We start from the raw sequence: 22,313 nt of genomic DNA, 5'->3' as shown, positions 1-22,313 counted from the left end.
ATATGCACTTTAAGACTATCTGAGGACCATATGAAGTCATTTCTCCCCGCAGATTACCAATATACAGTGCAAAACCATATGTGGCTAACAATAGCCTCATCTGGCCCAGAATAACTGCACTCTTGCCCAAAGCAGCTTAGCGATAGACTGTTACATATCAAAACCCAAATATTTTTGGCCAAATAACCTCTGCTATCTTTCAAAAACCAAAAAGATCTTTTGAATGACCATTTCTAAACCAAAAACATTTATAATATAGAAGAGAAAAAAATGGGGGCTGTGGAGGCTGGGTTTCAACAGTAATATCTTGTATTTCTTTTCAATTTCAGAGGTAAAAACATATCATTGCATTGATTAACCTTTGGGCATCTAATATTACTCTCAAAAAAAATGTTTTCCCTTGGATTATCTACTGCTACCACTCTCTAAAATGTACTAGTTCTGCAGCTACAAGAATCAAAACTGGGCACTGTTCCTAATTTAAATGGCCACATGCAGTTAATTGGCAAGAACTGCATTTCAAGTGGCTAAGAATCTAAACCAGTCACAATTTAAATGCACAGAAGTGAGTCAACAATATGCAGAGGACAATGTTGGGTACCACACAGAATACATCCTATGATACAATGCTCTACCACTTAGTCCTCTTTTCTTTCAGAATAAAACGTGTATATAGAAGAAACAGTATGTTTTCTCTTTTTAAAATACTTCTGTTCCCCACGGCTGGAGAAAACAGAGTACTAAAATAAATCATAGTTAGATTTGTAGAACAGTAATTTCTACTTTGCTCTAGCTCACTAATGTAGCGAGTGAATGGTATGGACTGCAATACGTAAATATACATGCAAAAATACACATGTATCTATTGTAGTTTATAGACTGTGCATGTGGTCTTCAACCCTTCTGTTGCAGTGTATGTGATGTTCTACTGCAACCTTGTACAGAAATCCTGAGGATTTTGGTTATAACAGAGATAGATCCCACAACTGAACTTTGGGGCATAATGTATTAATTTTACCTGTATAGGGAAGGCTCTCTCTTGAGTGTGTCTGCACTGACATGTTGTTCCATTAGACCGTACAAGAGGATAGGAAGGGAAGTGAAGCTGATATTGTACAGTGTTAGATACGCAGTATCGTATAAAGTCTGTAGATGGAAAAGAATTAAATCAGCTAGTTTTCATTTTGAAACATGATCCACTGCATGACACTTGATTTACAATGAATGAGTCAACTTCTTCAGAAAAAACAAAACTCTATCCCTTCACAATGGAGGCAAATATCCTTGAACAGCTGCTAACTGATATAAGACACAACTCTGCACTTGTACCCCATTCATCTGGAGGACAAAAGATCAACTAAAATATTGATTTAATAGTCTGGTCCACATACCAGCCCCTCCTATTGTTTCGACTGTAAGACCAACTCCAAACTACCCAAACTGAACAACAGCAGATTCCTGTAGAGGCAGAAATTCCTCGCTGACACATCCACCCCCCTTTTATCTCCTCCACATCTATATAACATGGAGACATGCAGGGAGGAAGGGTGAGTGCTCCAGAGGTTCTTCAGCCGTAGGTGACTGCAATGAGCTGTACAAAGAAACACCCCAACATGTCTTTGATTCTTCTTCCCTCTGAACTACTTTTCCATGTATGTATCATCACTGTAACTAGCCCTCAAACTTACCACACCGCCCCACAGAGAGTTATTTCCCAAAACCTATTTGGTGATCATTTATGCCGTAAAAATTGCTGGCAAACCCCCCTTTCTGATTCAGAGCTACATTTAGCACTTAAAAGAACAGGAAATTAAACTAAATTTTCATCAACACACGCTTTCATATCTAAAGCCTAATAATGCTTGACAAAAACCTACAAAGTTTTCAGTGATCATTTGAAATTAAAAGCAAAACAGATGAAAAAAAATAGTTCTGTCATTTTTACTCCTCCTGGAGCTTTCTTTTGAGACATTCCACAAATTCAAAGCAACAGTATTATTTTCTCCCAATTAAATCCTCCTCTTGTCCAATTTAATCCTGAAAACATTCCTTTGGTTTTTGTTCCCTCATTCAGAAGAAAGAAGAGGCAGATTTTTTCTGCACAAATTAGATGACAGCAAGGGCAAAAGTAAATAAACAAAATTTCAGAAAGGAGAATACTGGATCATCTCCTGAATGATGGCACTTTTCTGGCGAGCAGGAGCTCACTTTTCCTCTATCTTTCTGTGTTTATTTTTTCTTTTCAACTAACTGAATGCCACTATTTGTCTGAAGTTTGCAATTCATACTGTACATGCCAGAGAAAACTAGTTTATTCTTCCATTTTCATTCCGAATTCTAAAAATGAATAACTAGTTCAATTACTTCTCTTTCAAGACTGCCTCTGGCCACATGCAATAAGCTTAAACCTAACAGACTCCACATTTCTCACAGACATTTCACTTTGCATTGCCATTCCAAATTTTGGTTTCCTGTATTCTTTGACTTTGAAAAAAACATTGCTTTTATGATAATTCATAAAATTGCTTTCTGTAACTTAACTGCAGTTGCCACTGAAAACCACATGAACCAAAAGTGGTGCTCTTTTTACAATGTGTAAACTAACCTAGAAATTTTCTCATCTGAACAGGCACAGTGTTAAAGGATCTATCTTTTACAAAAAATGCCTGTCCTGATTTTGGCTGGGATAGAATTCATTCTCTTTCTAGTAGCTGGTATAGTGTTATGTTTCAGATTTAGTATGAGAATGATGTTGATAACACACTGATGTTTTCAGTTGTTGCTCAGTAGGGTTTAGATCAAGTCAAGGGTTTTTCAGCTTCTCCTGCCCAGCCAGCGAGAAGGCTGGAGGGGCACAAGGAGTTGGGAGGGGACACAGCCAGGACAGCTGACCCAAACTGGCCAAAGGGGTATTCCATACCACGTGATGTCATGCCCAGTATATAAACTGCGGGGAGTTGGCCAGGGGGGATCGTTGCTTGGGAACTAACTGGGCATCAGTCAGCGAGTGATGAGCAATTGCATTGTGCATCACTCGTTCTGTATATTCTAATCCTTTTATTATCATTGTCATATTATTATTAATACTATCATGATCATCACCATCGTTTTCTTCCTTACTGTCCCATTAAACTGGCTTTATCTCAACCCACGAGTTGGGTTTTTTTTCCCAACTGTCTCCCCCGTCCCACTGGGTGGGGAGGAGTGAGCAAGCAGCTGCGTGGTGCGTAGCTGCCAGCTGGGATTAAACCACAACAATGCCAAAGAGAAAACATTGCAGTGAGGGAAAAAGAACAACTAACCTGTTGTGAAAACCCACAGAAGAACTGATATAAAAACTGAGGAAAAATGAAGCAGACATTCTGAAAGACAAAGTGACACAGTTGTCAAGTGAAATACAAGCACTAATTCATATGCTGTACAACACTAAAGCTACGCATATCAGTTTTACAACACTAGTCATAGTAAACATTGCAGGAACAGGAGAAAGAGCTACATACATTAAACATCAACATTCTCATCTTACAGTAGCACTGTTAAGAAAAATACTGAAAATATTTTGAAAGCAAACTTATAAGGCTATAGTTGCAAAATTCAAGGGCAATGAATTTTGCAATCCAGGAGTACAGATCAGTTAAACCAAGGCAAATTAGGTACAATCCACAACAGGACACGAACTGTGATAAGCAAGCATGGATACTTTGGCTAGCATGGTTCCCAGCAAAGTAACTTCAAGATGTTTTTAGCTGTGACCCCAAACTTCATCCTCTTCTAATTATGAATATAGTCAACCACTAAGACTTGAATTATCTTCTGAAAGTTCCTTTCTATAATCTTCCCTTGCTTACTGAAAGAACTTTGATTGGATCCCAACATATAGACATAACAAAATCATCTAAACAGGGAGATGCACATTATAAACGTTCTCCATCTACACTATCCTAATGAATTTAGAAACTAATGTGAATTAAGTTATGCTAACTTCTCAAATACTATTTCCAACTTGATGTAACAGGCCACTGTAGAGAGAACCCAGAAGGTACTGGAAATAAGTAGAACTGTCTGTGACGAGATATAAGAGAAGAAAAAAAAAGACAAGGCAGATTTTGCTTTTAAACATACCATAGATTACAGAACATATCTATATAAAAGCTATTTCACTTCATGGCCTGGATAAAAACAATAATCCCATTTCAGCATTGCATCTGGCACTCAACAAAATCTCTTTATGGAATTATTGCTTTTTTATACCATTGACTACGCTAACTATAGTTAGATATTACCATGTTAAGTTTTTGAGATTTATGTAATTAGAGTAAGCATTCTCCTACCTTATAAAAGAAGTATTGCACAAGTTCAGATATCCTAACATAATAAAAATGCCCATGAACAAGCAACATTTTTTTCAAATGTTTAAATTTAGGTATTGCATAGTCACTGTTTCTTGCTGCTTGACGACCTTCTTTGCCAATGATTCCTTTAAAAAAAAGTGATGAAGCTGTTTAATAACTGAAGAACTATTTCAAAGATACAATTATTTGAAAAAATATATAATAATGCTATAACATTGATCTAATAAGAGATCACCACTGTATCTCAAAATTTCCGGGGTAAATTCACTAGAAGTTGTCTATAAAACGTATAACCTGATTCTTTGAGACTGCCTGTTTTTAAGAAGCAAATGTTTCTTGTCATTTCACTTGAATTAATATTCTAAAAAGCACACTTACCTATACCAACATGTGCTTCTAGAATCATACTGACATCATTTGCTCCATCACCAATTGCTAATGTGATAGGATGCTCCTTTGATAACTTAATCAATTTTACAATCTGGAAAAAAACAGTGTTAAAAAACTCTTCTCTGTAACGGTTTGCTTATTTTGCATGAGTGTACGATTAATTAAAAAAGACTAACGCAGTTATATAAGAAATTCTGTGAAGGGACACAAAAACAGTATTACCCAATGCAACTATGATTCATAAAGATCACAGCAGTTTCTTCATACTAAAAGTATTTGTTCCAAATATAAAATAACACTTTTCAAATACTTCCAAACTATTTTGAGAGAGATGGACAGAAGGAAGGAAAAGCAGAAGAAAGGATGATGTTGAGATTGCTTAATGCTGTGTAAGTGTATTAATAAATTAAAAGGGTTCCAGAGACAAAGAGTACAATTTCAAAGAAATCCTGAAACTAAAGACTGAAAGAGTCTGCTTTCTTAACTGTGCTGAATTTTTTTCGTACTATTTAAGATAATAGGACTCTGTATAGGTTTAAACACTAGTGCCATAGAAACTGTCCAAAAATTTGACTTCAAATCTGTCCATTATAAATGAACACCTCTGTAAATTTGGTACCAAGTCAGCTGTAACTAAAAACTTCCAGACAGTTAAAACCGCTGGCTAAATACATTTGTTAAAATTAATAAGGGCTACATATGCTGTACCTGAGCACTGAGGAAAAGACATGCCAGTTTGAAAGGAAAAAAGAAGTGTATGTTCCAATGTTTGTTTCCTTGAAAAGTTCCTCAGCTATACTTAGATGTTTCAGTAATGGAAGGATATGTTTTTACTTGATACAAACTAGTATAAAACAGTCAAGAAGTACTTAAACATGATAATGCACACATTTTTCTGTCTGGCTTCTTCTTTCTTGGCTTCCCACTTATGTTAAAAATAGAGAAGAAATATCACTCTACAGTAATAAATAATGCAGGTTCTTGTAGGATCAACAGATAGCAGACTATTCAAAGCTTATTAGGTTAAAAAGGAAGCAATTAGTTCAGTTCATTAAATATATTCATCTATCAGTATGTACCAACCATAAAATTTGCACAATATATACATAAATCAAATTCAGGTGCACAGCTGGGTGCCATTTTAGCATACCATTATCTAAATTGCTTGCCAGTAGAAATTCTCCCTTCTCCCTTTTTTTTTTTGCTTTTTACATTTTAGTGGATACAAAGATACAAAAGTGAATGGTAACATTTTAAGTTATTATGATAGTCATACAGAGTATTAACTTTCAATATTTACATATGTGCACAGCTAACAAGCAATTATGAAATGAAATACAAACCTGTGCTTTTTGCAGAGGTGCCATTCGACAGCATAACACTGCACTGCAGTTCCTGCAAATTTCAAGAAAGAGCTCTCTGTAGTTCGCAGAGCTCCCATCTTGTCTTGGTTTCATTATTAATGATAATGCTGCTCCATCAATAATTAAACCATAATCTTGCATATCAGTTGAAAGTCTGTTCAGGGATAAAATATAAACTAAGAGTCACTGTAAAATTCTCAGACATACTTTAAATCTGGCAATAGTTCTTTTGTGAGAATTAATTAATGAAAAAATTATGAGTATGGAATACTGCAAAATTAATATACTTCTAAAGGAAATTCCTTGTATAGGACTGCTATTTATGACATTTTGAAATTTTAGATTATGTTAAAAATATTCAGTGCTTCACCATTTCTAAGACAGAAATCTGATACCTCAATGACTTCACCAGTGAGTATGAGTGTATAATTAATGACCTTTCAGTTTGGTTTGAAAGGGCTCCAAGAACTGCAGTGAGGTAAACTGTGTTGCAGGAATGAAGTTAATTTCGTGGCACATCCCGTAATATAGAGGAAAAAAGTTACAGGGAAAAGCCTTTGGGACTCTGAAATATACTTCAATGAGGAAAATCTTTTTTTTCCAAGGGTCTAAATGTAAGGAAGTAAATCATGCTTTGAAGGAAATGCCTAAAAGAGACTTGTTGGCCCAGAGAGATAAGGCTACTGTCTACATTTACAGTATGTATACTTTGCATTTAGTGTGGCGGCTAAGTCCGATACAGGCATACTTGTCATTATAATATTAAAATATAATAATTATATGTATTATCTATAATATTACAATATATTATTTTATATATTAATCTATGATGGGTATCCTGTAATAATCTGGGCATTGCTAGAAGTGTACCCGTGGTCGCATGAAGCACACTTTACCAGAGTAACACATGGTGAGCCACGGGGGAAGATGGTCCGTGCTGCAAGAGCGGTTTGCTGCGGCATCCAAACTAGTTATTTCAGAGCACCCTTGCATTTGCCTGCATTACACAGCAGCCTCAGGCTCCAGCTCAGCAGCGAGTGTTGGTTAAACGTACGTTGCAGTTTATTTGTGCTTTAGTTTCAGTGCTTCAATGTTATACTATTGGGCGTGGGTTTTCAACAAACATGGTTTCACCAGGACCCATGGTTGTGAGGAAAACATGGTATTTATTAATATTAATGTATTTTAAGCATTTCCCTCCATCTTCACTACTAGAACACAAGCTATTTTTGACAAATACAGTACTGTAAACTGTATTTAGTATTTAGTTCACAGATATTTTCAGCACTTTGTTACCATTGGCACAAATAGGGCAACACCATTAGTGTACAATGACATCAACCAAAAATGTACAACGTTCAGGCAATGTACTGCATGTTTGACGTATTATAGTGAAAGATTTTCAGCCTGAATTTGAACATCCGGGCAGAATCTTGCTATTACTATCTTAGCACATTCTCCAACTCCGGAGCCAAAGACAAAAAATTCTAATGAGTCTCAATGTCTAGAAAATTGGCATTGCACAAAAAAGTTAAACAAACATGTTTAAACATACTTTGTAAGACCTGTGGGACTTAAGCTAGATGTGGTACAGATAACAGAGAAATATGATTTATTTAATTGAATATACAAGTGTTCTTGATTAGACCAATGGGGCTTAAAGTGTAAGAAGAGCTATGAAAAATGCTCTGGCCCAGAGTTTCAAGCTGTAAGGCTAAAAATTATAGAAACTCTCTGCTAAAATAATATGACAAACGCTTGTTAGCTTGTTGCTCCTGTACTGCAAACTTATTATAAAAGTATATAAAATGTACTTGCTAGCTGGTTCCATATTAAAAAGAAAAACAAATCAAATATATCAGATATATAATATCGCCATTATGTCCAGAAGACTAGTAACTTTTTTAACATCTTAAGATGATAAAGATATTTAGAATCCAATCCTTGAGTTTTTACAGTGGAAAAAAGAGCAAGTAATGTGTACCAGCTATGAAGCTTCAAATAAGTAGCCTAATTTACTACCCGTATGAAGCATAATATATATTTTACCAGGTTTTTTGCTTTTTAATGCCATTTTCTATCTTATTTCATGTTATGTTTCACTTCTGTACACATGATACCTATCCTTCTATGCATATTGCAAATACACAGAAGTCAATGATTTCTTCATAATTTAGGGTACTTCAAGTATTTTTATGCATACCACAAGATTTGGTGGTACACTGTTGCCTGTCACCTGTCTGTCAATGTAGCACAATCTTCCCTAGAAAAAGGGCCATATATAGTTGCTCTCTGTGGCCTTAGTCTTATCAAGAAAGTCACATCACGTACTAACTCTGATTACAGGAATATATCATATCTGTTTTCTTTTTGAAAATTAGAAACAGTATTTTGCTTGACAATCATTTTTCCAAGAATAAATATTTTTGCAGTGGAAAAATATAGAACTACAATGTCAGCTGTGGTTTTTTCTTTTAACAGTTAAAGCAGTACCAGAAATGAGATAAAGAAGTTTAAATTTTCACAGTCATGGTTATGTGGAACAAACATACTTAATTGCCTTACAGTAATTCACACTTGAACAACAGAAACTGAAACATAGTATGTTGCTGCTCTTAAGGTAATCAATCAATCATTTAATTGTTTATGAAATGCAGAGAAGACCATTCCTGGCTTGAAAATTCAACTTTTTCCTTACCCTGAGAAAGTATCCCTGGTTAAGCTGCCATTGTGTCTTAGGACAGTTTTGCTTAGGTCAAAAAGCACATCGTGTAAACTCTGTTCCTCAATTTTCTTTGTGGTTAGCTCAAGTATTTGTGTATTTCTCCGGAAGAGTTTGCAAGCATAGCAAGTAGCTGCAGCAGTCTCCATTTTGTCTCCCGTCAGAACCCAAACTTTAATTCCAGCTTTCTGGAGTGCTTCAATAGTGTCAGCAGCCTTTTCTTGTAGTCTGTGGAAGTCAATTGACAACATACATTGATAGATTGCTGGAGAGGTCCTTACTGAAAGGTTTCCATAACCAGATAAAAAATTTCAATAAAAGTTATCAGATCTAAGAATTTTCCTCAAGGTGTGAATCTAAAAATGTTTATGGAAGTAGTACATTATAAATAATTAGTTTTGACACTTTCAAAGTGCTCAAAGGCTCACCTTCCATTTATATAGCCTAAAAGACAAGATGCTTCATTCCCCAGACAAGTACTTCAGTTAAAACATTCTCAGTGCTTTCAGCTAATGACATCAAACAGTGAAGTACTGCTGTGTTATTAAAGTTACCTCCCAGTTTTAACAGACAGTTTTTGAATTTTTTTTTAAGACCTAAAGATTCTTCCTTCATTTACTCAATACCCTTTTTGTAGTTCTTTCCTCCAAAACTTTTCCCTACAATTTGTTCCGTAAGGTATTACATAAACTGCATGTAAATGGCTTGAATATACTGACTTTTGCACACTTAACTATTGTTACTAGCTTACTAAATTATAAAGTTATCATGTGTCACTTCAGTAATCTAAGGGTATGGAATTGATTTAAATACAGGTTTTTTCAAATAAATCTCTAATCCAGAATAAAAGATACAAGAGAGTCGCCAACTACTTTGGTAACATCACTAAACATAAGAAACGTACTAACCGATCTTCAACAGCTGTAGCACCAAGTAAAATAAAATCTCTTTCTATCTTCTCATACACTTCTGCCAGTTTCTTTTCCCGGTCCTGGAGGGCCAACTTTGCATTCTGAAGCAGCTTCTGCGCATTACTATATTCTTCTGCTGTGAGCTTTTTATATGCAACACACAACGTTCGCAGTCCCTCCTAAAGAATGCAATCACAAGAAACAAAATTTCTCTTGGAAAACTCTTCTTAGACTTCTTCCTGGTGTTTATGCTGGAATATTTGAAAAATTGGAATGATCTTACTATTAACATGAAGAGTCACACTACCCAATTCTATAGTGAAGTGAGTATAGTATAGACTAGCAAAGTACAGTATAGACTAGAATGTGGGTCAGCTTGATTCTGTGCTGCCCTGGAAGCAGCTACAACCTGAGGGACAAACCTCAATCCTCCAGAAGAGAAACAGCTCAGTGACCCAACTGGATGTATAAGATTACCAGGGAAATGAGAGTCAAGATAAAGGTTTCCTTTGCCATGTGTATAATTAGGCAGGATGAGTCAGAATATATAACAATAATATAAATAGTAGCTCTGCAGAGTCTGATTTTGATGCTGTGTTGCAGCAGAGACAGGGACAAAGTATCACAGAGCGTTTAAAGTGAAAATCCAACTGTGCCATTTCAGTCAAGTGAAAACTAGAATTTAGCTGTGGGTGTTTCTGACGGGATCAGACTTTTGGACTGTGTGACGAGTAAGAAACAGGGTACATAGACTGTGTAAGACAGGACAAAGCTGTTATAACACAGAAGGGAAGTTTTGCCACCTCAAATATATTGCCTCTCACAAAAACATTTAACTGGCACTTAATCTTCATAAACTTTAACCCAGTGGGTCTTTGTGTAGTTACTTATTACCAACCCAAGAAGGAGAACTATTTAAAAGCTCCCTGACTCTTGCTATTGATAAGGGTAGGTGCCAGGTGGCTGCCTGTATCTTCTTTCAGAAGCTTCTGTATGGAGGAGCCAGCCCTATTTCCAATTGTCCAGGATCTAAAAAAAGCTGTTGGTGTGGATGTCTCTCTTGACAGGCATTGGATGGATATGATATGTAAACACTCCTTTTGGTTTCATTAGACTCCTTCAGTTGTAATTATCAGACAGCTGTTTCACATAGTGAAGCTTAGCAAAGCACTTTGGCAAAGACTTTTGAAGTTTCCCTTCAAAACAAAAGCAGATAACACTGTAGGTATTTTTTCACATACCTGTAATACTTTGTTTTCAGTTTGAGTACTGGATGCCAGCAAATTTTATCCTATTTATAGGACTGGCAGTCACACTCCATTACAATGGGTTCTGCATATTTTTGGACACAGCAAAATTCAGTATTTTACAACTCCAAATACTATCTTTCAGGTAAAACCAAGTTCTGAATTTCTTTTAAAGGTCATCAGGGAGTTCATAGCTCATTTTTAGCAAGTAAAAATATAAGCATGATCACTGCACTGTTTCCCCGTAAGAAATGCATTTGTTGCTACACTGTGCTCTAATGGATTTTCTCTTTTAAGAACTTCAAAGCAATCAAAGGCGGCAAATCACAATTGCTAAGGCTGGGGTCTGAAAGCAGGGATGAGATTTTTGTGAAGTTTTTCACTCTTCTTTCATTCAAAAGTTAATTCAAACCACCACAGTGCTATACTAAAAAGCTAATTGATGACTTCTGGTATAACATACAGCTGTGCATGCACCCATATCTCACCACAACTGGCATTTGGAAGATGAGACAGAGGACAGGCTCAAACAAGGGAGTAACACAGACTGCTACCCATACAGCCTGTGTGCACTTTGGCATACAATAAACTCGGTGCCTGGAAAGACAATCTGTTACCAGATGAAGCAGGAGATCAGAACACTTTTTTTTTTTGACACTGATATCACATGAACAGATCAATAAAATGGAATCTTACCACTGCGTTGCGTTCAACTCTGGATCGTATTTGGTCAATTTTGCCTTCTTTGACTCTAGGAAATATGGAAGAATCTGCTCCCTTACAAAACAGAAATATATCACCTAAAAGAGACAGCATAAGGAATTCAAAATGGCCAAATATATCTTTCTTTAAAAATATATCAAAATTACTAAGTTACTCTTCAGAAAGAGTTCTTTCAACTTTTCAATAACATTTGCACTCATGCTGGTACCTGGTGCCCTTTTTTATAAAGAAAGGCACACAGACTGTGATTAATGCTTAAACATCTAGAAGAAACAGAATGTGACAGTCCTACCTGTTGAAGATTTAACAATTACACTCATTCGCCGTCTCACAGAATCAAAACTCAAAACCTCTAATAATTCAAACCTGAAACAGAAACAGAGTATTTTTTAAACAACTCAGCTCTTCCAGATCCCTAAACTGGTTATTACAACTTCAAGCCTATCAATTACAACATGACTGCTAACATGGAAAATTATGTTGAGTACTATGGAATATGGAACTAGTACAGAATGAAACAGCAGGTTACAAATAATAAATAGCAGAGGCCCTCGGCTCCTAATTACTTAAAACAGAATTTGTCTGCATGATATTTATAAGTATCTTTGGATGCATAGTCAATGTAACTTACTTAAGACTAGAAACCTTGCAGTAGAGCACTGTACTGCTTCCAAAGTAAATTCCTACCTATAATACCTAGGGATAGCCTTAGAACTTGAAATGCATAGGTGTTTACACAAAAGCCATTATTTAATATTCCTATCTCCCAAAAGTGCCCACCCAATTTCATGAATCTTGCTCAAGTGTGAACTGACAAGTTATTCAAGTGAAAAAACATTTCTTTTTACTGGTTTTATATTTACCATTGATTTTATGATTTGATTTTATCCCATGTTCCTTTCCTTTCTAGGAGGAAAAATGAACACAAGCTCCTGTTGTACTGTTTCTGTGTAATTCATCAGTTTATATACTTTTATCATTTACTCTCTTACTTATTTCCTTTTATTTAAGAGAGACCCCCTTTTTCCAGCACAAACATAAGCATCCCAATCATTAATGCCAATCTTTTCAGTTCACCTCTGTTAATATTTTCCTTGTAAAATAGATCTGCTTATTTAATTAGATCATTCAGTTCCAAGTCCTTGAGCCTGGGATTCGAACCTGTGCAAGGCCACAGTGTTCATTTACAACAGAGTCTAACAAGGAGCTGGATCGGGCCTATGTCTACGAACTGTGATGCATTTTGGAAAAAATTCCTAAATAATTATAGTGTTTTCATAAATCATCAAATATAAATCATCAAATTATATTGACTCCAGTTCTTAGGAGTTGAGCCACAAAAGTCTGAAGCAACCTTCAGGAAAAATCCTCCACATTCCCCTAAAAGGGGGAAAAATAACAGCAGAGTTCCTATATTTGTGTCCAAGAGTCCCTGTGTAGTTAGCAGAGCACACGTGCAGGAAGACACAGATATACAATATCCTTAACCAGCACACAGCTACAGAAGTGTAAGGCAACATTTTCAAAAGCATGTAGATCCCATTAAACAGCTGTACTACTTAAATGTTACCGAAAATTTTACTCAAATTATGGTCTACAAAATTTATTCTACATGTCAAAGGAAAATTACAAAAAACAGTACCTGTTTTAAATTTTCTTTAAACCAGCTATAAAAATTTATTCTATAGATATTACCTTCCAGTGAATTATAAGGATTATTTGTGAAGAACAAATGGAGTACATACCATTTTCTGTTAAGAAAATATTATTTACAATATAACAAAGGAAAAATACCCACAGTCCTGAAAATTATTAGGAACTATTAGATTAGGTCATGAACCCCACACCACACCTTTGTTGTTATATTAATATTTCATATTGCATATACTATCAAACTAACGGACTAAGTGAAAATATAGAACTTATAAATATTAGCACATGATTTATTTTTCTACTAAAATGTACCATTTCTGACTTTTCTGAATTAAAAATTAATGTATAGAGAAAGAATGATTTATTAAACACATCAGGAAAAACTCCTCATCAGTCTATTTTGTTATATTTTTAACCACTCACTTCTCTAAGTTATTTTCCCGATTTAAGATCTCCATAAAATTGTCCTTCAGCCTTAGATAGGTGTAACCAAGTCTGTAAAATGAAACACACATCAAGAGAATGAATACAACAATTACGTAGTTATCCAGTTTAAGCATGTCATAAGGATTTAAGACTAAGCTTATCTCCTGGAAAAAAAACAAAGAACAAAAAAACCCAAACTGGTTTTATTTGATTTATAAATATGAATAATCATGACTGTATGTTAAGAAAATCATCAGCTCTAGATGATTTAGTGTTTCTTATTGTGATTTTTGTGCTGAAAACAATTTTGAACTTCAGTGATTAGATCTCTAGATTAAAAAAGTGTAATACCTGATTACACACATACCTCTGTATTCCCTCAACTAAAGCAACTTCATCAGGTGATGATGAAATATATATACAAGACCTTCTTGAGAGCTGGTTTTTCTTCAATCCATCTACACTGTCATCATCTTTTACCTGAACAGTGTGGCAAAGACAAAGAGCTCGGAAAAATAGTTCCTCTCTCTCCTAAAAAATAAAAGGAATGGTTGTCATCATGTGTGATCACTTAAGTATTTCTTTGCTAACCTTCCAAAAGAAAAGTTTTCCATGTCACCGATTACTACCATTTATTATGGGATAAAGGCAGCGTCACAGGTCACCTGCCCTTTAGGGGGAGCCCAGTCTTCCCCAGTGGTAACCACACAACTGCTCAACAGCTGCCAGTGCTACTAGTATTGCCATGCAAGTCAAGCTGCTGACGCCCCAAAAAAGTGTGCATCTTTTGCCTCTTCTGAATGCCTAGATGTGGCTAAAGGTTTTTTTTTCCTTTACTTTTGCTTAAACTTTAACAACCTGTATTAAATACTAGTCAAGGTACAATTTTAGGAGTTCTGAGTCCCTAAAGAGGGACACAGCACCTGGAGCACAAGTGTTAACAGGCTTTACAGATTTCAATTACTCATAAGCTTGAACACCTCTCAGAGCTATGTAAAATAAAAGGAGCATGGACACTGTGGCAGCTGGAGCCAAGAACTTCTATAAAGTTTCAGATGGCTTGGTAATGACAGCTTCTGACACCAGAAAGAGATTTCTATTTCATGGATACTTGGCTGTGTTCTACCTGTATCTTTGTTTCTGAATCATATTCTTCTGTGCTGTTCAATACAAACTGTGCCATTATAATTCCAAGATAAAAACACAGTGTACCTTGGTACCACATTCTGAGGGCCATGGGTGAGAGCCATAGGGCTGTTGAATTACACCAATACATTTTAAGAGGCCTTGTTTTGCCATAGTGAAGGGTATGGTCAAAGTATGAGATTGTATTGATGTACTTAAAAATATATTGTCCTTTGGCCATGATTATCCTGCCCATTTACACTCCGCTCATCAGTTGACATGTGAAGTCTCCTTAACTTTCAACTTTGCTTCACACAGCAAGAAAGCCACAGCACATACATGCTGTGTATAGCACATTTCAGATGTGGCTATTTTAAGTCACATTTAAAAGTAATTTAATTTGATCATAAACCATTCTCCGGCTGCATCTTCACTCAGTGATGACTAAGTGTTTGCATTGAGCACTCATTTTCCCCCTTGAGGACTCTCCTGCCTTGTCTTCCCTACTGTAGCTAATGTTAAATGGAAACCAGCTATTATGTTTCTTCAGCTATTAACCAGAAAAAGTTCTGTATTTTGGGGAGTTTATTTAATTCAGTTTTACAGCTGCAGTAGGTTGGGAAACTTTGTATTAAGCCCTTAAATCTTACTCTAAACTAGGAAAGGACAATGTCTATGTTGTGATGCGTTTCATGCAGTTATCTACTTTGATTAGTGAAGTTCAAGGATATTTCTAATATTGCCTTCATCAACACAGTTCAATTTTTATGTGTCATTGCAAAAAAAGAAGAACCTAGAAAGAGTCATCACACCTTTCCACTTCCTCCAGGAGAAGAATCAATCATATCAATGCCCGTACAGTCGTGGAGAATTTGGCCATTGCAGATAACATGTGGTACATAAACGTGCCCTTCAATGCAACATTCTACGAATTCCATGTTGTTCTCAGTTAACGTTCCTGTTTTATCTGTGAAGACATACTCAATCTGCAAATGAGCACAAATTAAAAACAGCAGGAATATGAACAGAGATTTTCCAAGGTCTCTTAACAAAACCAAGACTTTTACTGGGTTACACCTTCCTTTAAACATCCTTATGCAAGCTCTTTCAGAAAAGGAAGAGAACAATTTCTCTTGGGAGTCATCTTTCACGCTAAGGTGGGACCCAAAAAATTTTATCATACAAGAGTATCAGGAAAGCTGTCTTTTGCCTCATAACACATAAAAATAATGCGTTTAACCTACTTTCACTCTTCCCTCAAGCTTCTTTTTGGTTTTTAATGTCTTTCTTGCTGCACGACAGATATTTATGGCAACAAAATGCACACAAATTCCATTTCCCAGGGATCATTATTTAATGTACATGCTAGGATTTGGATCGGTTACTGTCAGAATGGTCTTTAGGGTATTATCACATTTCCCCACTACAATTACGTTAGTTTAAATGAGGATTCTGGACTAATGGTCATATACAGTTATACACATGGGCACTGTTATTGCCCTGGCAACATTCCTTTTGTCTCAATATTGACTTTTTCATTAATTTTATCTTCTACAATGAGCCCCAGCATGTAAGGATAACAACATCAAAACCAATACCAAAACCTGAACTATAAACCAGAACAGCCAGATAGGCACAAGCTCAATTTTGAATATTGGATATAGGTATTGTATACAGATTGCATGTATATATTTGATAAACTGAGAGCATTATGTAAGGTTAGGAATTAAGCACTGGAAGTAAGGCAATTATTTAGCATTCGTCAGATTGCTTAACAAACTTCAAAGTTTATCGAGTGCATCAAACAAAATTAAAAAATAACCAAACAAACAGATTTTTGCTCTCAGTCATAAGAGAAGTTATTAAATATGCAAACTTTCCTCCTAGACTGACTTTTCTAATATTCATTAATCTGAAAAGGCAAGTTTCCGCATTTTCCAGTGGTTTGTTATCTGTGGACACAATGCCCGTATTCAACTTTTTTCAAAGTGGGCAGGATTTATATTGATTTCTTTCATCTCAAGTCTTCCATTCAGTTTTGTAATACATTTATACAAGATACAAAATGCTATCAAGCAAAGGTCTTTTATTCATTCAGTGTGCTGCTTTGGGATCAATACCCGTTACATGAAAAAAGGAATAAAGTGTGACAGTGTTTGCTACAACCACAAATCAGGATTTGCAATCAAAGCCTTCATTGGAAATACAATGTATAGTATCTTTCAAAAAATGCAGAAGCAAAATTTAGTTCATTGGATTGATACTAATAATGCCAAGTACTGATGAGGGTCCCATTCTGGGGACGAAAAGTTTAGTAGCAGTAAGTTATTTTTCATAGCAGAATCACAGAACGGTTGAGGTTGGAGGGCACCTCTGGAGGTCATCTGGTCCACCCACCCTGCTCAAGCAGGGCCACCAAGAACTGGTTGCCCAGGACCACATTCAGACAGGTTTTGGTTATCTCTAAGGATGGGGACTCCCCAGTCTGCCTGGGCAGCTCGGTCACCGTGACAGTAAAATAGTGCTTTCTGATGTTCAGACAGAAACTCCTGTTTCAGGCTGTGCCCATTGGCTCTGGTCCTGCTACTGGACACCCCCCAAAAAAGCCTGGCTCCATCCTCTTCGCACCCTCTCTTCAGGTAGTTATATACATTGATAAGATCCTCCCTGAACCTGCCCTTCTCCAGGCCGGACAGTCCCAGCTCTCTCAGCCTGCCCTCACATGAGAGATGCTCCAGTCCCTTCGCCATCTTTGTGGCCCTTCACTGGACTCCCTCCAGTATGCCCACGTCTCTTGTACTGGGGAGCCCAGAACTGGACACAGTACTCCAGGTGTGGCCTCACCAGTGCAGAGTAGAGAAGGATCACCTCCCTCGACCTGCCGGCAACACTCTGCTCGTGCAGACATACCATTCGCCGCCTTTGCCGTAAGGGCACGTTGCTGCGTCATGTTCAACTTGGTGTCTGGCAGGACCCCCACGTCCTTTTCTGCCAAGCCGCTTTCCAGCTGGGTGGCCCCCAGGGTACACTGTGCCTCGTCATCCAGATCACTAACGATCAGGACTGGACCCAGTATCGACCCCTGGTGTACACCACTAGTTACTGGTCTCCAACGAGACTTCGCGCTGCTGACGACCACCACCCTCTGAGCCTGGACGTTCTGCCAGTTTTCAATCCACCTCACTGCTCATCCAGCCCGTAATCCATCTGTTCTCTACGAGGATGTCATGGGAGACAGTGCCGACTGTCTCCCATAAAAATAAAATATTTGGCACCACCTTTTATCCAAATAGATATGTCCCCCTAAAAGCTTAACTACTAGTTTGGCTGTACAAACCCAAAGAAATACACCATCTTATTTATTCATTTGAAAACCTAGGAAAACATTTTTAATTCATAGAGTTTCTAAATATTTTCTCAAAAAATATTCGTGCTTATCTGTGTCAAGGTGACAATTTTCTTAACACAGAATACTAAAGATAGAATTTATTCTGGAAAATGAGAGTGACAGTCAATCATTTTACTGCATGAAACATGTATCTGGAGATTTGGTGTCAGTCTAGCCAGACAAAAGAGAGTTTTTTTCCATCTGGCTTTTACTCTAAGGAAATCAGATGCTTATATAACGTCCCTCTGTAGTCAAATGGAGAGAAATCATTACCTTCTTAAAGCATTTATCCTTTACTAATACAGTAATATGAATTGATTTCCACTGACTGGCTGAGAAATCAGAATTTTTGATTCTGAAAATCAAAGATCTCAAATCTTATTTTTAAAATTAATCAGCACTAAAGAAAATGCACACTAAGTTGCAAAACAAGATTTGAAGTGACAATTTTAAAATAAAAAATTATGGTAGAAACAGTTGAAATATTTATCATTTGATGAAATTTACCTGTCCCAACTCTTCATTGAGGTCAGAAGTATTCACCAGTGGTCCTTCACCCGTGTCCTCATCAAACATTTCCTCATCCCATGTAAGGAAATAAGAACCAAGAAATTTTTGCATTTCCACAGTGACATACATGGATACAGGAATAATGTAGTTGAAAAGAACCATGAATGCAAGGAAGTCTGTAAAAGCTCGAAGAAACTGCCAAAGAAACAAGAAGAAAATATTGATTTTTCACGTACCATCAAAAACCAAAAGATGACTACATACATTGGCAAGTTATTTTTTTCCTAATAACTTTCAAACAGTAAGCAACACCTTTCACAGCTCACAGTTCAGCACAGGATGTATACCTTCATGATTTATAACATCACAACTAATCTGGCATGAAGAAAAAAGCTTTTTTGTTTTAACTTAGTATTTTTCTTTACAGACATACAGGTGTAGAATAAAGTTACACATCATTGTTGTAAAGTTCTAGAGCAATTAATGAGAGTGCTTCCATATGAATGGTAAACACCTGTATGAGAACACACAATACCATAAAATGTACATTCATAAATTACCAGAATACCATAAAACTACAGTAACTCATTCAAGGATTACCATATTATATAACTTTCAGACAGTATTTCATTAATAAATAAAGGTTCCCCTTTCTTCTCTCAATATAAGCAGAATGTGTGCACATAACCCGGCTCCATTTTTTGACTGGTGGAGACTGGTTGGAGGTACAGTCAACCTGCTGAGCAGGTTGAGAGAGTGTTACTGGTGGTAACGAGAAACCTGTAAACATGCCTGTCTAGCGTGTACTCATCGTGCATTTAGGATAAAGAAAGAAGTTCTCCCCTAGTCTGATTGGAAGGATTTAGTGAAATAGTATTATGGTTTCTGTAGTGCTGGGTTCAGTTCATTACTTTGGATGATCTGGGTATCCATTCTGGACTATGTCCTTGCTCCTGTAACAACATGGGACACCAGCAACTCTGTTGCTGGTCTCGTGCTCATGACAGAGTTACAGGGCTGTGTGAAACTAAGCTTTTGAGGGGTATTTTTACAGAGATTCTGACAGCAGATTATTTTGAACATGTCTGTAATATGATTGCCAATAGTTGTGAGACTCTTTTCAGTCCTATATTTCTCTGCAAGAGGTCAGTTCTTTAGTAATCCGCATCAATGACAGGAAACTCCAAAACACTTTCATGAGGCTTTTTATACTAAATGAGACATTTTCTCCTCAGTTACATTCACACATACAACTTAAGTGCAAAAATTTAATATACAAGCTTTCTACAAATATATTGCCACCACTGTTAACAAAAAAAAGCAACAACTTATGACTGGTAAGCAAGCAGGCTGTATATGTTTTTCAGTAGGATTCTTATAAATTAAGGGTTTAGTGAAACTTTTTTGTTATTTTATTTGCATACCAGATTTCTTTTCCTTTCTGGCTCTGTTTTCTGATTATACCATGGCTCATCACGAAATGGTTCACTCTGCCAGACATACTTCAGGACAGTATTTATTAGTGCTTTACTGATGAGAATACAGAGGTATACAATAAGGAATACATTCATTGATCTAAGAAAAAAAAAAACAAACCAAAGGCAAAATTAAAATTCCATTAGCATATAAACTACAGAGTTTATTAAAAAAAGTTAGACTTCTGCTTCAGCCTAACATTTGCTGCAAGTATAACAATGCTATGATGTAAAATAACTTCTCTGCAGTGTTCTCCCAATGAAGAAAAATATTACTGAGGACCATTTTCTATTTCAAATGTTAACTGCTATAATTGTTTCCAAAATGTGTGTGACATATTACCAAACCTAGGATATTAGTGAAAACAATAGCATAGATAGAATCATAACAGAATAACTAGGCTTGTATCTGAAGAACTATTTTTGCCATTTCCCTGAACCAATTTAAAAACACTTACATAAGTACTATAGAAATATAAATCTATCGAGAACATTTTGCGATGTAGCTGTAATGGTTTAACTCTTTCTAGACAGATCTAAAAAAAAGAAAGAGCAAGAACACTCCACATTGAAAATTATATTTACATTAATGATGGGCATGAACTAAAAGCCATGGGGTATACATCAATAACAACAGAGAGACACATCATCATTGCTCAGTCACTGCGTAAGAGAAGGGCTGTCAGCTGGTCAGTACAGCTTGCCTTAATCAATGACTTTTTTTTCCACAAGGTTGGACACCTTACTCAGAGCTGACGATTTCAGATAGCAGAGGACGACTAGAAAATAATCCTCGCTATTTTAAAAAAAGTAAGCAACCAATGTCAGCTCATCCCTTGAGGACAGCAGTGTCTTCCTTTCCCCATATATATGCCTATACAGAACTTTCAATTTTGGCTGCATCATGGAAAACCTGCCCCAGACAGGCCTTGTGTTACTGCAGTTGATCCAAAGTGAAGTACATCAAAATAGTAATTTTTTTACTGAATCCAAGACTTACTTGCAGTGAAAAGGGAAGTTAGAAAATTGAAGCACATAATCATGGAAAACTGTCAGTAGGTGTACACAAACCAGTGAAAGAAAAGCGTTCCAGAACAACAAAACACATCATATTTTCAAAAGGTAAGCATTACATTAACTCAGCACTTTTTAAAACATTTAATAATAATTCCATATTGAGAATCTCATTTATATGGCATTGACTCATCTTGTAAGTAAAAAATGATACACAAAAATACCTCTTTTTAAATTTAAATCAATGAAACATACTTTTCTTAAAAAAACAAAACCAAAAAATAATCCCTTTTTATTCACCACTCAAACATGCAGTTTTCCACCCCCCAAGAAAATATTAGAAATTTTACTTTTCTACAGCAGATCGCTTCTGTGATTTTGCCTGGTAATTTAATGCCATCTTAGTCTCCATGCCAGTGTAGATAGCAACACCTGAAATTAGACAACTTATTTTACTAAAGATTGCACGGTACAATAACTTAATGAAAGCACAATTCACCAGCTTATAATAATCTGTATTTTCTTTAATTCTGTGTAGTCTGAAGAAAAAGAACAAAGATTTCAATGATACTCAGAAGCTAGAAATGGCTTTAATATCTTGGTTCTTAGAGGGAAATTTTAAGCAGGATTTACATCCCATTCCAGACTCACAGTTCCCAATTACTAACATGTTGCTATGTATCAAAGCCAAACCAAGGCTGGGTTTTGAATAAATCTCCTTGCATTTTAAGTTCTTTTGGCTTTAATTTTAGAATCTAAGTCATACATTGAGAAAGCAAATCTGGATAGAGCTAAACTGCAGGATACATCCAAGAAGAAAAGGCAGTCATTGATTTTGCTTGCTTTGGGAAAATTTAATAATTCATGAAAAGAGTGATCTTTTGATATTACCAATTTCCTGTTGATAACACAGATTGAGAGACTAAACTTCAGAAGATTAAATAAAACAACAAAAAGATGGTGTAAACAAGAAGATGGATTTAAAGCAGCTATCAAACCAGCACACCTGTACA

The 22,313-nt window shown here is 36.2% G+C and overlaps 1 protein-coding gene across 3 annotated transcripts in view; it reads right to left on the bottom strand.

The window, feature by feature from the left end:
* Positions 1 to 22,313, bottom strand: part of ATP11A (ATPase phospholipid transporting 11A) — a 130,295-nt gene that overhangs the window by 20,794 nt on the left and 87,188 nt on the right. For all 3 annotated transcript variants that reach the window (XM_075057695.1, XM_075057697.1, XM_075057696.1), the window contains exons 10-24: positions 21,651 to 21,732; positions 20,236 to 20,386; positions 18,809 to 19,006; positions 15,726 to 15,899; positions 14,156 to 14,319; positions 13,786 to 13,857; positions 12,002 to 12,075; positions 11,683 to 11,786; positions 9,737 to 9,918; positions 8,805 to 9,056; positions 6,086 to 6,260; positions 4,731 to 4,833; positions 4,332 to 4,477; positions 3,303 to 3,362; positions 1,019 to 1,146 (exon numbers count right to left, since the gene is read on the bottom strand). In XM_075057695.1, coding sequence (XP_074913796.1) covers positions 1,019 to 1,146; positions 3,303 to 3,362; positions 4,332 to 4,477; positions 4,731 to 4,833; positions 6,086 to 6,260; positions 8,805 to 9,056; positions 9,737 to 9,918; positions 11,683 to 11,786; positions 12,002 to 12,075; positions 13,786 to 13,857; positions 14,156 to 14,319; positions 15,726 to 15,899; positions 18,809 to 19,006; positions 20,236 to 20,386; positions 21,651 to 21,732 — 2,065 coding nt within the window. The remainder of the gene's footprint in view (positions 1 to 1,018; positions 1,147 to 3,302; positions 3,363 to 4,331; positions 4,478 to 4,730; positions 4,834 to 6,085; positions 6,261 to 8,804; positions 9,057 to 9,736; positions 9,919 to 11,682; positions 11,787 to 12,001; positions 12,076 to 13,785; positions 13,858 to 14,155; positions 14,320 to 15,725; positions 15,900 to 18,808; positions 19,007 to 20,235; positions 20,387 to 21,650; positions 21,733 to 22,313) is intronic.

The sequence above is a fragment of the Buteo buteo genome, chromosome 25, assembly GCF_964188355.1.
Source record: "Buteo buteo chromosome 25, bButBut1.hap1.1, whole genome shotgun sequence".
Taxonomy (NCBI): domain Eukaryota; kingdom Metazoa; phylum Chordata; class Aves; order Accipitriformes; family Accipitridae; genus Buteo; species Buteo buteo.
This window is presented reverse-complemented; position numbering and strand designations above follow the sequence as displayed.